The sequence below is a fragment of the Entelurus aequoreus genome, linkage group LG01 (assembly GCF_033978785.1).
Source record: "Entelurus aequoreus isolate RoL-2023_Sb linkage group LG01, RoL_Eaeq_v1.1, whole genome shotgun sequence".
Lineage (NCBI taxonomy): Eukaryota > Metazoa > Chordata > Actinopteri > Syngnathiformes > Syngnathidae > Entelurus > Entelurus aequoreus.
In genome coordinates this window covers 9,734,299-9,750,277 of record NC_084731.1, presented here as the reverse complement: position 1 = coordinate 9,750,277, position 15,979 = coordinate 9,734,299, and the positions used below count along the sequence as shown (strand labels likewise).

At 38.6% G+C, this 15,979-nt stretch overlaps 1 protein-coding gene across 1 annotated transcript in view; it reads left to right on the top strand.

Moving 5' to 3' along the window:
• Positions 1 to 15,979, top strand: part of LOC133648035 (methyl-CpG-binding domain protein 5-like) — a 69,860-nt gene that overhangs the window by 6,045 nt on the left and 47,836 nt on the right. The window contains 1 exon segment of the mRNA XM_062043811.1: positions 4,783 to 5,314. Within this exon segment, the coding sequence (XP_061899795.1) occupies positions 5,202 to 5,314 (113 nt within the window). The 5' untranslated portion in view covers positions 4,783 to 5,201.

Here is a 15,979-nt window from a genome sequence, read left to right as displayed (position 1 = left end):
TCCCGGGAAACTTCCGCTTGAAAACGTCGCGGAATGATGACGTATGCGCGTGACGTCACGAGGTCAAGGGAAGTGTTTGGACCCAATTCAAATACCTCTGTTTTCTTCGACAAAATTCCACAGTATTCTGGACATCTGTGTTGGTGAATCTTTTTGCAATTTGTTTAATGAACAATGGAGACTGCAAAGAAGAAAGTTGTAGGTGCGATCGGTGTATTAGCGGCTGGCTGTAGCAACACCAACACCAGGAGGTTGTGTTGTGTTTTGAGCAGGATAGCAGACGCACTACGGTGAGTACAGCTTTGGCTTCCAAACATTTGATCGCTTGCCCGTACGTGCGTGTCGACATGTGCATGTCACGTACGTAACTTTGGGGAAATATATGTTTCTTGCCGACTCTGATGGCGGCCGGGGTGTCGTCAAAAGCGTACAACGCCCGCCGCCGCATCTAAGTTAGCTTCTATTTTTTTAGCTTCGCCAAGCTGAATATTATTAACCGTGTATTTACATGTTCATGGTTTAATAGTATTGTTGATCTTCTGTCTATCCTTCCAGTCAGGGTTTTTTTAAATTTTGTTTCTATCTACATTTGAGCCTGCTATCACGTTAGCTCTGTAGCTAACTTAGCTTCTATTTTTTTTAGCTTCGCCAAGCTGAAAATTATTAACCGTGTATTTACATGTTCATGGTTTAATAGTATTGTTGATCTTCTGTCTATCCTTCCAGTCAGGGTTTTTTTTAATTTAGTTTCTATCTGCATTTGAGACTGATGCTATCACGTTAGCTCCGTAGCTAACTTAGCTTCTATTTTTTTTGCTTCGCCAAGCTGAAAATTATTAATCGTGTATTTACATGTTCATGGTTTAATAGTATTGTTGATCTTCTGTCTATCCTTCCAGTCAGGGTTTTTTTAAATTTTGTTTCTATCTGCATTTGAGCCTGCTATCACGTTAGCTCTGTAGCTAACTTAGCTTCTATTTTTTTAGCTTCGCAAAGCTGAAAATTATTAACCGTGTATTTACATGTTCAGTCACCGTGAATGTCCATTTCGTGTTCTCGACTCTCATTTTCAAAAGGATATAGTATCTGAGGTGGTTTAAAATACAAATCCGTGATCCACAATAGAAAAAGGAGAGAGTGTGGAATCCAATGAGCCAGCTTGTACCTAAGTTACGGTCAGAGCGAAAAAAGATACACCCCGCACTACACTGTAGTCCTTCACTCTAAAGTTCTTCATCCACGAATCTTTCATCTTCGCCAAATTAATGGGGTAATCGTCGCTTTCTCGGTCCGAATGTCTCTCGCTCCATTGTAAACAAAGCGGAATTGTGAGGAATCCTTTGTCTTGTGACGTCACGCTACTTCCGGTAGGGGCAAGGGTTGTTTTTATCAGATACCAAAAGTTGCGATCTTTATCGTCGTTGTTCTATACTAAATCCTTTCAGTAAAAATATGGCAATATCGCGAAATGATCAAGTATGACACATAGAATGGATCTGCTATTCCCGTTTAAATAAAAACAATTCATTTCAGTAGGCCTTTAATGATTATTTGCAAAAAAAAAAACAAGTTTCTCATTTTGAACATTAAATATCTTGTCTTTGCAGTCGTTTGAATTGAATATAAGTTGAAAAGGATTTGCAAATCATTGTATTCTGTTTTGTTTTTTTAACAAATTACACAATGTGCCAACTTCAATCCCCACCTTCTACCTTCCTAGTCACGTCCGTTGTGTCCTTGGGCAAGACACTTCACCCTTTGCCTCTGATGGCTGCTGGTTAGCGCCTTGCATGGCAGCTCCCGCCATCAGTGTGTGAATGTGTGTGTGAATGGGTAAATGTGGAAATACTGTCAAAGCGCTTTGAGTACCTTGAAGGTAGAAAAGCGCTATACAAGTATAACCCATTTATCATTTATTTATTTATTATAACTTCACTGGTTTAGGGTTTTGTACTAAAGGATAAAAACAATGACATAGCAGCCCACATCAGCATCAACATGATAATGCATGAGGGTGCAGGCTAACCCTGAATTTCTACTGGATGCAGAATGACAGCTGAACCGCACGGCCACGGAACGGCGCCGCCATCCGCACTCTGGCCTACCGTCGTTCTGCAGTGAAATAGCGCAGACTTTCCCAAGGTTTTGCAATCAACGCTATAATCACGTGATAAGGGCAGTTACAACAAAGCGAACCACAAACAGTTTATTCTGTTGCACACACCACTCCCCTGATTTCCCGGCTTTCGTATCAACTAGTATTTGACACAGGCCCTCATGTCCCAATACAGCTTCCCCGTAATAATTTGTTTATTTCGGACCTCCAGAATCCGCATGTTGTCATCCAACGAGGTGAAATTACGCGCGAAAACCTTTGACAAGTTAACCTCAGGTCCATTAGGACGCTTGAAAGTGTTAAATGCGATCTTCCTTGAAATCGGCGTATTTTATTTTGAAAATAAATACACCGGATAATTAATTTCACGTTTGTGTATGACATTTTGCCCAGCACAAGCAGATTTGAGCTAAATTGACCAGCTTTTTGCGGCGACCAAATATAAACATAGAAGCTCTGCGTATGTTTAGCGCTGCAATGCAGAACGTCACCATCATGTCAGTGCCGTTCTGCAGGTGGTGGAAACTGACACATTGACTTGAATAAAAACGGAAAGAGTCTTCCGCCATGGCCACGATGACATTCTGCTACCGTTTCACATCCAGTGGCAATTCGGGGTAACAGTCCCAAGTCAAATTTGCAATAAAGTTGCGGTCATTGGAAAAAAATGATTGGATAGGATTAGATCGCAACATTGCAATTCCTGGATAGACTGACCTTTGGACTCATAAAGTGCCAAGTGGATTTTTGGATGTGAGCGACTCGAGACCCAGCCAGATAATAATTCAACCTGGATGCTCTTGCTTACCTGTGCAAGGTGTGGTAGTTAAAGTTCAACGTTTTGTAGTTTTCAGAGAGGATTTTCTGTTGAGACGGTGTCAGTTTTCCTTATACTCTCTGTAGGGCTGGGCGATATGGCCTTTTTTTAATATCTCGATATTTTTAGGCCATGTCACGATACACGATATACTGTATATCTGGATATTTTGCCCTAGCCTTGAATGAACACTTGATGCATATAATCACAGCAGTATGATGATTCTATGTGTCTACATTAAAACATTCTTCTTCATACTGCATTAATATATGCTCATTTTAAACTTTCATGCAAAGAGGGAAACCACAACTAAGTCAATTGACCCAAACTGTATTTATTAAACAGTTATTAAGCAGTGGCACAAACATTCATGTCATTTCAAAACAAAAAGTGCAAGATTGTCAGAGACATTTTAAAACAAGCTATTAGTGCACTTTTGTGCATGATGTCACTAAGATGACATATCAAAATAACACTAAATTAAAGTGCACTTTTTGTACAGAACGCCACTACAATAGTTTAAAACAAATAAAGTGCCCTTTTGTGCATGATGTCACACAAGATATTTCAATAAGTGTCAAATAAAAATGAGCTGCATAATAGGAAATCAAATAGTGTATGTCCTTCGCTATGTGGTAGGTTCCTGCGGACGTTATCTCCTTCTGTTGTTGAATATTTTTTTATACGGTGTTGATGTGGAAATGGTTGCCTCGGCATTTTGTTGGTGTGGCACCGAACGGAGATGTTGACATGCGGAGTTTCAAGCACTCTTCATTCTCTAGCGGGTGACTTTTCAAATGATGCTACACATTAGCAGTAATGCTACTTTTTGTGGCAACGCTTTTGCCCCACTCTTGACAAATTACTGTTGTCTGTTCGACATCTTCCCGCTTGAAGCCAGACGATGGCCCCACTGCTGTTTTTCTTGGGAATTAATTCTTCCTTTGTTTGTTACCAGATTCACACCTTCTTTCCCTCGTATTACCACTCGCACCACTGCTAACGTTACCCATGCCGCTACCTCTCTGCTCCGCGAGGGCGTATACGTATGTGACGTCTGTAAGAAGGTGCGCTTGTTTTACGTCTCTGTGAGAAGCAGAGAGAGACAAGAGTGATAAAAGCCTGCAGTGTAATGCCCGCAGCTAAAAGCAACTGCGTGAGCACATATACTCGAATATCACGATATAGTCATTTTCTATATCGCACAGAGACAAACCCGCGATATATCGAGTATATTCAATATATCGCCCAGCCCTAAATCTATGTATTCATACCTTTTGTCTTGTTGTCCTACAGTGTTTGCCTCAATCCATCTGCTCAATTGTTTGTTTTCTAAAAAACATTTGTTTGTCCAGATGTTGTCTGCTGCAGTCTTCTTCTCAGTTGTTCTTCAAGATTACAATTATGTGGTGCTGCAGTTGTGTCTGAAACATTAAAACTACTGTACATAAAAACCACAAAAAAAATCACTGTCTCGGTTTCCCCACAGGGGCTACGATGGGATTTTAGCAATGTTTTGAAGCACGTTTTGAGAAGATGAGGTGTGACTTGCTGCAGTGTGTTTCCCGATTAGTTGCATCTGTCTAACCACAGCCATCTTTACCTTTCTTCCCCTCTGTAGTTGTTACTGGCTTTGTTGCCAGACACTTCAGTTATGAGTCAGCAGCAGCAACGGTTAGAGGGATGCTTTGTATTTCATGACTCAAAACAAGCAGTAGGCTATAATGTGCAAATTTTAATAACTAAAAATGGTATGTTTGCTTTCTCCTTAAGCAGGTGAACATTTTGGAAAAGAAAAACATTGAACATATCATTGTTTAATTGCTATACACTTGTTCTACTCTGACAGGAACCGTGGGGATACCACAACCAAGGAACTAACATGTTGAAACCACCCTGCCTGGTGATCTGAGGGACTCGAACCTACTGCGTGAAGGACAAATGGTCGAAAAAAAGTTCACAGGGAAAAATTCCTGATTTTTCAGCCGGCATCTGCCCGGGTGGGATGGCTCTGTGTCAAGAGGCAGTAATGGAGGACTATACAGCATTCAGCGCTGGAATCATGACGCAAATAAAAGGGTAGGGTCACCTGTGAGCTCGCCTCCCCCTACCCAACCACCCGCCTCCCCCAAGTAGAGTCCTTCACCGAAGCCGCCCTGCCCACCTCTGCCACGGCGTTAGGAGACAAACATGATGTCTGTTGAAAAGACTTTGGTGGATGTCTGATAGAAGTACCTGTGAGGTGTCGTGTGCAAATCCAGTGGAGCCATGAATGGCGGAAAGGACTGTGAAGCGGCAGATGAGAGACCAACTGTCCCTGTCCAAGTCCCCATTGGCTGGCAGCGCAAGTGGGAGCATGGCGGTGGCGTCATATATATCAGGTAGGACCATTTTCGAAACATCAAGCCAATTACAGTGTGATGTAATACAATAGCAGTATAAGTGCTGCAGGCCTTGAATTTGAACATTTTAAGGTCAAGGCAAGTGTTGCCTTAAAGGAAGGCTCATATTTTAGGACACCAAGGCAAGTTAGAAGGGCACCAAGGCAAACATTATTTTCTTTTGAGGCAGGGGCTCTAAAGCAGTGGTTCTCAAATGGGGTTACGTGTACCCGTGGGTAGGGATGATGTTTGATAAGGAATTATCGAGTTCGAGCCTATTATCGAATCCTCTTATCGAACCGATTCCTTATCGATTCTCTTATCGAGTCCAGATAGGTTGTTGTATATGGAAAAAAACACACAATATTTGGTTTAACAAAAGCTCACTTTTATTATATAATAAAAAAATAAAATCTAATAAATAAATAAATATTGACTGTTACCCACCTAAAAAAATAAAATAAAATAAATAAATATTGACTGTTGTTACCCAAAGTATATTAAGTGGGATTTTTCAGAGAATCAAATATATACAGTGACACAAAAACAACCTGTCTCTGTGATCACTATAGGTGTATAAATAATAATATAGTGTTAAATAAAATCAGTCCCTTGGGCACAAAACTGAAAATAGTACAGCTCTCCAAAAAGTGCACTTCTGCTGTTATTTGACATAACTGTTTGTTATGATGCTTTGACATTTTTGCACTTTATTTATTTATTGAAAGAAAATTCTATGAAGAGAAAAGTTCTTTGCAAATGTGGTTACAATGCTAAAAAATGAAAAGTTAAAGCTAAAAAAAGAAATACACTTTATTGAGTTAACATTATTTCTTTATAGGGGGAAAAATGTTATGAGCGAGAGAATATAACAACTACACTACCCAGCATGCAACGGGAGTTACGAGCATGCGCGGTAGCCCCGAAAAGTCTTGCATGTTGCCACGCTGTGAAAGTAAACGTCAAGAACTCAGCCAACACGCCTCGTCTGCATTATTTATAATTAGACAGACAACACATCTACAGTGTGACTTTGTTTTGTTTACAAGGAAAGAAAAACAAAAGTTAAAAAGGGAGATATGTTGTATATATATGTATGTGCTGCGGTTGTTTTAAGAACGTTGCGACAGCTGCCGTAAAGGAGGTGCGTTGCTAGCCTGGTTGCTATGTTTCTGGTTGGTCGTAAAAGTGTTGGTCATGTGTTTTACCCTGCTCAAATCTCTCAGTAAAGTTATTCGATGGATGATAGCTTTTGTTTGAACTTTATTACACCTGGAGCGCTTTTTCCCGTCCATTGTTTTCCTGCTTTCGCTATCTGCGCCTAATGACTGAGCTACGTGACGTCAATTCTTGTGATGTCCCACGGAGCATTTCTGGTCAGGACGAGATTCGAATAAAGAATCAACTCTTTTCCTTTACTATAGTGGTCTCGATAACGGGTACCGGTTCTCAAAAAGCGGATTCGAGTCCGAGGACTCGGTTCTTTTCTTATCAAACAACCGGGAAAACCGGTTTCGAGTATCATCCCTACTCGTGGGGGTACTTGAAGGTATGCCAAGGGTACGTGAGATTTTTTTAAAATGTCTGTCAAAAAGAACGGTGAAAAGAAATGCAACAATGCAATATTCAGTGTTGACAGCTAGATTTTTTGTGGACATGTTCCATAAATATTGATGTTAAAGATTTCTTTTTTTGTGAAGAAAATGTTTAGAATTAAGTTCATGAATCCAGATGGATCTATCTCTATTACAATCCCCAAAGAGGGCACTTTAAGTTGATAATTACTTCTATGTGTAGAAATCTTTATTTATAATTGAATCACTTGTTTATTTTTCAACAAGTTTTTAGTTATTTTTATATCTTTTTTTCCAAATAGTTTCAAGAAAGACCACAACAAATGAGCAATATTTTGCATTGTTATACAATATAATAAATCAGAAACTGATGACATAGTGCTGTATTTTACTTCTTTATCTCTTTTTTTCAACCAAAAATGCTTAGCTCTGATTAGGGGGTACTTGAATTTAAAAAAATTTCACAGGGGGTACATCAGTGAAAAAAGGTTGAGAACCACTGCTCTAAAGCATGCATGCATATACTGTATATTAGGGGTGTAATGGTACACAGAAATGTTGGTTCGGTATGTACCTCGGTTTAGAGGTCACGTTTTGGTTCATTATCGGTACAGTAAGAAAACAACAAATTATAAATTTTTTGTTTATTTATTTACCAAATTTGCAAAATCTTCCACCAAAAATATTTTTCTTTGTGGAATATTTGATGTGAAGTAATGGGAACCTTGGATAGGTCAATAATTCATAATAACATTGATTTTGATTCAATATTATGTTTTGAGCAATGACAGTTTGGAAAAAAACAAAACAGCTTTGTGTTATTAGTCAACATTGCAACTTTTTCTAAATTACATTTAACCTTTAAGCTTTTTTATTTCACTTTTGTTATGTTTTTGTTTATTTTAATAGTATTTTTAGAATGTGCCGTGGGCCTTTAAAACATTAGCTGTGGGCCGCAAATGGCCTGCTATAGATAATAAAAAATTAAATCTAATAAATCTATGGATAAAAAGCAGAGCCTGGCAACGCATGCGCGTATATCATAACTCTCTTGCTCTCTCTGTCTCTGCCCCTCCCTCACCAATGCTGCTGCGCGCACAATTTGTTTTGTTTTTAACCCCTTCTTAATCCTGAACCTACATTGAAAATACATATGCAACCCTAACTCACAATGCATTTGAGGCATTTAAGAAACTCCGCCCTGACAGCTCCGCAAAAGAGGACATGTCCGGTGAAAAGAGGACGTATGGTCAGTCTATCGTAGCCCGTTAGCCGTGTGTTGTGCCTCGCTGTGCATTGTTTACGCAACGTGCGTTACGCTACTTAACATGTCCGTTTGGAAACTCGTTCGGTACACCTCCTAACTGAACCAAAACCCCCGTACCGAAACGGTTCAATACAAATACACGTACCGTTACACCCCTAATATATATATATATATATATATATATATATATATATATATATATATATATATATTATATATATATATATATATATATATACACTACCGTTCAAAAGTTTGGGGTCACCCAAACAATTTTGTGGAATAGCTTTAATTTCTAAGAACAAGAATAGACTGTCGAGTTTCAGATGAAAGTTCTCTTTTTCTGGCCATTTTGAGCGTTTAATTGACCCCACAAATGTGATGCTCCAGAAACTCAATCTGCTCAAAGGAAGGTCAGTTTTGTAGCTTCTGTAACGAGCTAAACTGTTTTCAGATGTGTGAACATGATTGCACAAGGGTTTTCTAATCATCATTTAGCCTTCTGAGCCAATGAGCAAACACATTGTACCATTAGAACACTGGAGTGATAGTTGCTGAAAATGGGCCTCTATACACCCAAGTAGATATTGCACCAAAAACCAGACAATTGCAGCTAGAATAGTCATTTACCACATTAGCAATGTATAGAGTGTATTTCTTTAAAGTTAAGACTAGTTTAAAGTTATCTTTATTGAAAAATAAGGATATTTCAATGTGACCCCAAACTTTTGAACGGTAGTGTGTATATATATATATATATATATATATATATATATATATATTATATATATATATATATATATATATATATATATATATATATATATATACAAACCCCGTTTCCATATGAGTTGGGAAATTGTGTTAGATGTAAATATAAACGGAATACAATGATTTTCAAATAATTTTCAACCCATATTCAGTTGAATATGCTACAAAGACAACATATTTGATGTTCAAACTGATAAACATTTTTTTTTGTGCAAATAGTCATTAACTTTAGAATTTGATGCCAGCAACACGTGACAAAGAAGTTGGGAAAGGTGGCAATAAATACTGATAAAGTATTAAAACTTATTTGGAACATCCCACAGGCGAACAGGCAAATTGGGAACAGGTGGGTGCCATGATTGGGTATAAAAGTAGATTCCATGAAATGCTCAGTCATTCACAAACAAGGATGGGGTGAGGGTCACCACTTTGTCAACAAATGCGTGAGTAAATTGTTGTTCTCAAGCAGCTATTGCAAGGAATTTAGGGATTTCACCATCTACGCTCCGCAATATCATCAAAGGGTTCAGAGAATCTGGAGAAATCACTGCACGTAAGCAGTTAAGCCTGTGACCTTCGATTCCTCAGGCTGTACTGCATCAACAAGCGACATCAGTGTGTAAAGGATATCACCACATGAGCTCAGGAACACTTCAGAAACCCACTGTCAGTAACTACAGTTGGTCGCTACATCTTTAAGTGCAAGTTAAAACTCTCCTATGCAAGGCGAAAACCGTTTATCAACAACACCCAGAAACGCCGTCTGCTTCGCTGGGCATGAGCTCATCTAAGATGGACTGATACAAAATGGAAAAGTGTTCTGTGGTCTGACGAGTCCACATTTCAAATTGTTTTTGGAAACTGTGGACGTCGTGTCCTCCGGACCAAAGAGGAAAAGAACCATCCGGATTGTTATAGGTGGAAAGTTGAAAAGCCAGCATCTGTGATGGTATGGGGGTGTATTAGTGCCCAAGACATGGGTAACTTACACATCTGTGAAGGCGCCATTAATGCTGAAAGGTACATACAGGTTTTGGAGCAACATATGTTGCCATCCAAGCAACGTTACCATGGACGCCCCTGCTTATTTCAGCAAGACAATGCCAAGCCACGTGTTACATCAACGTGGCTTTCATAGTAAAAGAGTGCGGGTACTAGACTGGCCTGCCTGTAGTCCAGACCTGTCTCCCATTGAAAATGTGTGGCGCATTATGAAGCCTAAAATACCACAAAGGAGACCCCCGGACTGTTTGAACAACTTAAGCTGTACATCAAGCAAGAATGGGAAATAATTCCACCTGAGAAGCTTCAAAAATGTGTCTCCTCAGTTCCCAAACGTTTACTGAGTGTTGTTAAAAGGAAAGGCCATGTAACACAGTGGTGAACATGCCCTTTCCCAACTACTTTGGCACGTGTTGCAGCCATGGAATTCTAAGTTAATTATTATTTGCAAAAAAAAAGTAAAGTTTATGAGTTTAAACATCAAATATCTTGTCTTTGTAGTGCATTCAATTGAATATGGGTTAATGGATTTGGAAATCATTGTATTCTGTTTATATTTACATCTAACACAATTTCCCAACTCATATGGAAACGGGGTTTGTATTAGGGCTGCAACAACTAATCGATTAAAATCGATTATAAAAATAGTTGGCGATTAATTTAGTCATCGATTCGTTGGATCTATGCTATGCGCAGAGGCAATTTTTTTAATTAAAATTTTTTTTTAATTTAATTTTTTTTTATAAACCTTTATTTATAAACTGCAACATGTACAAACAGCTGAGAAACAATAATCAAAATAAGTATGGTGCCAGTATGCTGTTTTTTTTCAATAAAATACTGGAAAGGATAGAAATGTAGTTTGTCTCTTTTATCCGATTATTAATCGATTAATTAAAGTAATAAATGACAGATTAATCGATTATCAAATTAATCGTTAGTTGCAGCCCTAATATATATATATATATATATATATATATATATATATATATATATATATATATATATATATATATATATATATATATATATATATATATATTAAAATGTTAAAACTACATTACACTATATGATGGCACCTGATGGCCATAAGACGTAACTGCACTTTTTGTCCATATAGATAAAAATAGTGTTCTATGTACAAAGTATTGACTAAGATTATTGTTATCAATATTGGCGGCATGGCGTAGTGGGTAGAGCAACCGTGCCAGAAACCTGAGGGTTGCAGGTTCGCTCCCCGCCTCTTACCATCCAAAATCGCTGCCGTTGTGTCCTTGGGCAGGACATTTCACCCTTGCCCCCGGTGTCCGCTTACACCGGTGAATGAATGATGAATGATAGGTGGTGGTCGGAGGGGCCGTAGGCGCAAATTGGCAGCCACGCTTCCGTCAGTCTACCCCAGGGCAGCTGTGGCTACGAAAGTAGCTTACCACCATCAGGTGTGAATGAATGATGGGTTCTCACTTCTCTGTGTAGCGCTTTGAGTGTATAGAAAAGCGCTATGTAAATCTAATCCATTATTATTATTATTAAGGGCCTACTGAAAGCCACTACTAGCGACCACGCAGTCTGATAGTTTATATATCAATGATGAAATCTTAACATTGCAACACATGCCAATACGGCCGGGTTAACTTATAAAGTGCAATTTTAAATTTCCCGCTAAACTTCCGCTTGAAAACGCCTTTGGAAGATGACGTATGCGTGTGACGTAGCCAGTGAAACAGGAGTATCGGTACCCCATTGAATCCAATACAAAAAAGCTCTGTTTTCATCTCATAATTCCACAGTATTCTGGACATCTGTGTTGGTGAATCTTTTGCAATTTGTTTAATGAACAATGGAGACTGCAAAGAAAAAAGTTGTAGGTGGGATCGGTGTATTAGCGGCGGACTACAGCAACACAACCAGGAAGACAGAGATGGATAGCAGACGCGTTAGCCGCCGAACTCACCTTAACTTCCTCCGTCTCGCCGACCGCATCTGTGATCGGGTGAAGTCCTTCGTTGCACCGTCGATCGCTGGAACGCAGGTGAGCACGGGTGTTGATGAGCAGATGAGGGCTGACTGGCGTAGGTGGATAGCTAATGTTTTTAGCATAGCTCTGTGAGGTCCAGTTGCTAAGTTAGCTTCAATGGAGTCGTTAGCAACAGCATTGTTAACCTTCGCCAAGCTGGAAAGCATTAACCGTGTATTTACATGTCCCTGGTTTAATAGTATTGTTGATCTTCTGTCTATCCTTCCAGTCAGGGATTTATTTATTTTGTTTCTATATGCAGTTAAGCACGATGCTATCACGTTAGCTCCGTAGCTAAAGTGTTTCGTCGATGTATTGTCGTGGAGATAAAAGTCACTGTGAATGTCCATTTCGCATTCTCGACTCTCATTTTCAAGAGGATATAGTATCCGAGGTGGTTTAAAATACAAATCCGTGATCCACAATAGAAAAAGGAGAGAGTGTGGAATCCAATGAACCAGCTTGTACCTAAGTTACGGTCAGAGCGAAAAAAGGTATGTCTTGCACTGCATTCTAGTCCGTCACTCTAACGTTCCTCATCAACAAATCTTTCATCCTCGCTCAAATTAATGGGGTAATCGTCGCTTTTTCGGTCCGAATCGCTCTAGCTGCATTGAAAACAATAAGAAAATATGAGGAGGCGATCAACTGACCACGTCACGCTACTTCCGGTAGGGGTAAAGCTTTTTTTTATCAGAGACCAAAAGTTGCGAACTTTATCGTCGTTGTTCTCTACTAAATCCTTTCAGCAAAAATATGGCAATATCGGGAAATGATCAAGTATGAAAAAAAAAAATGGATCAGCTATACCCGTTTAAATAAAAAACATTCATTTCAGTAAGCCTTTAAGATTATTGTTATCAATATTGAAATCATGATTACTGGTTGTTGGCTAAAGCAGTGTTGAGGTGGTGAACGTAATACCATCATGTCATTTGTAATGTCTAATAAAAAAGACTATAGATAAACATTATCCATACATCAAATTCTTTAATTATATCAACTTGTCTGCTTTTGTCATTACATGATGCCTTTATCTCTATTTTTACATTTTGATAGAGGGAGTTTTTTTTAAATTAAAGTTAAGTACATTTATTTGTACATGTAGATGCCGTATCGGGTCAGATCCATTAAGACTTTGAGCAGAAATATGTCATATAGGAATTAACTATACACAATAACACATTAACAACGTACTATGTCACGTGAATGGTTTTTGAAGTAATACCTTTGTGACATGAAAAAAAAACATGGTGTTTACTTTTTGATATCAAAAATAAAACACAAAGCAGTTTGGCTAATGAAGATAAAGTCCAATAAACGAGCTTTGTTCTTCTCCAACGCCTCCTATCAGTACAACCGTTTGCCCAACAAAAATAAAGAGTGACACCTCTCACATCGAATACACAATCTTCACAGCCTGTGTTCAATTCGGTGAGATGACAAATTTTAGCCAGTATTATAGTTATTTGAACACTGACACAGTTTGCAGTTAAATAAAGGACGGGCGATCATCCCAGTAAACAAAGTAGAGACTTTATAAACAAGTTGTGACAACGTTCACGACACATCACCTGCTGCATGTTTTCTCACCTCATTAACTGTCAGTCACAGCAGCTGATGAACGCTGTATTGAGAAAATAAAAGTAACATCAAATAGTTTTCTCCTTCGCTGTATACTTTTAGTGTGGGGACAAGTGCGTCTGTCTCTGTTATTGTCCACACCTGTCTCCATCTAAACACAGCAGTGCGCTCTTAAACACACGGCGTAAAGCGAGGGAAAATGACGTTAAACCAAGCGCTTGGCTCCGTTTACTCTGAGGGGAAATCTCCGGAGCAAAGTCTGTGTCGTTAGTCCGCCATGATTATCAAGCCAAACGACGCTAGTGCGCATGCGCCTGACTTAGTGTTGTCTAAAATGCATTAATTAATAAATGGCGTTTTTTTTTTGGTAATTAAAAAATTAGGCTGTGTTACTAATCGTCTGGAATTTTTTTTGCAAATGATCATTATACCGTTTAGCGTTACATCCCTCGTCCATTAACAAGTCAAATGTCAAGGGCCGCCGAATGTTGGTCTATTTTTTAGGGCATGACGACAATTAAATTCAAGCCCTGGTGCTGTAGAAAATGGGTGAATGTAATACTGTAGCATAGCCTGTTGGTAAATTTTAGCCTGTTACATGACTTCCTGTATGGACCTCCAGTGCATCCCCAAACTTAAATGAAGACTGTTTCATAAGCATTTCGCATATTTTGCACGCATATGTAACTAAAAATAGGAGTGCGGTTGCGGTGGGCAATTGGCCATGTATACATAACATCGGATGCAAAATATCTGAAGTACAAGCTCTTATGAGTGCGTGTTTAATGAAATAAACTATATGTCTGCATTTTATATGCATATCAACTTATTAGTATAAACCATAGCAGGAAAGACACTTTCATGTAATTGTCATGCGCATGTTAGCTATAAGTCAGTTCGTTTGGCAGTCAATTGCTATTTACTAAATAAACAAAGCTGTCATTTTGAATACAATGATGTCAATAAAACATCACACACACTTTGGAGAAGCCATTAATGCTTGAAATACTTGTTAAAGCGTTAAAAAATCAAATAGGCAATGACTTCTGGACCAATAGCAACCGGCAATCTGTAAGTAACATTTTAGAAAAATAAAATATTTAAAAATCCAAGTCTGTGCCTAAATGTGCATAGACATTGAGATGTATTACCTGGTAGCGCCAAATCAGTTAGTGATGGTCCAAATGTATCTGTAATGGGCAGACAAAAATAAATGAATGTACAGTGGAACTTCGATTTACGAGCCGAACATTTCGGTTTACGAAACTTTAGATTGCACCAACTATGTCTCTGTGTGCGAACCATGTCTCTGTGTATGAATTAGGGCTGCAACTAACAACTAATTTGATAATCGATTAATCTGTCGATTGTTACTTCAATTAATCGATTAATAATCGGATAAAAGAGACAAACTACATTTCTATCCTTTCCAGTATTTTATAGAAAAAAAACAGCATACGGCACCATGTTCTTTCAACTTGCCAAATAAAACAAGGAAAATATTGCAAAAATGTTTTTTTTTTTATAAAGTGCACCATTGTCATGCACCATAGCAATAATTTTGCTAGGGGGAATTTCAAACCTGGCTACTACTTATTCCAACCATTCTGCAATGTTGGATGCTGAATGTCTTTCCTCTAGTGGCATGGTTGTAAGGCAGATTGACTTCATGTAACGGCATGTATTGCCAAGGTGGCTACTCGTCCACACGTCACACCAATAATAACACAGAAATGTAACTCATCAGATCAGAACTGGATCAGATATTGTACACGTTTCTGTTGTGAATGATAAAGGATTCCTTTTTGGCTGCCTCTGAATAATAGCATGAAATATTCCAGCACCTTCATAACGTTTAGTTATACTAAAGTGTCACTCAAATCTAAATATATTTATATAGCTTTATCGGCCCGGCTACATTGATCCATTATGAAACCAACCTGAGATATTTCTGTCCGTTACGTTTATTTCGAAATTGGTAACCGTGCGTTTTCTCTCTCAAAACGGAGTCAAATGTGCCGGAGACACATTATCAGCCCCGCGTTGCAACAAAGGGATAACGTTAACGTTACTCACAAAAAAGCTGAACTCATGAATGCCTGTTGCGACTCAAAACAACACAGAAAATGCACTCTCCAAGAAGTTCCTAACACTCTGAAAGTTAATACACAACAGTTGCTGCTTTCGCTTCCTTAAAAAAATCTCCTCGTTCAGTGTTTTCCCATAAACTGCCAAGATACCTGTGACGGTGGGGGCGTGGCTATGGGCGTGGTCACAATGACATCATCGAGTAATTGGCATGATTTGCTACAATGATTTGATTTTCTCTAAAAAGGCTCAAAAAATGTATACTTACTAATTAATAATAACAGTTTTGTTTTAAACGTCCATCCATCCATCCATCCATCCGTCCATTTTACAATATAATTACAACACTTTATGTACATATT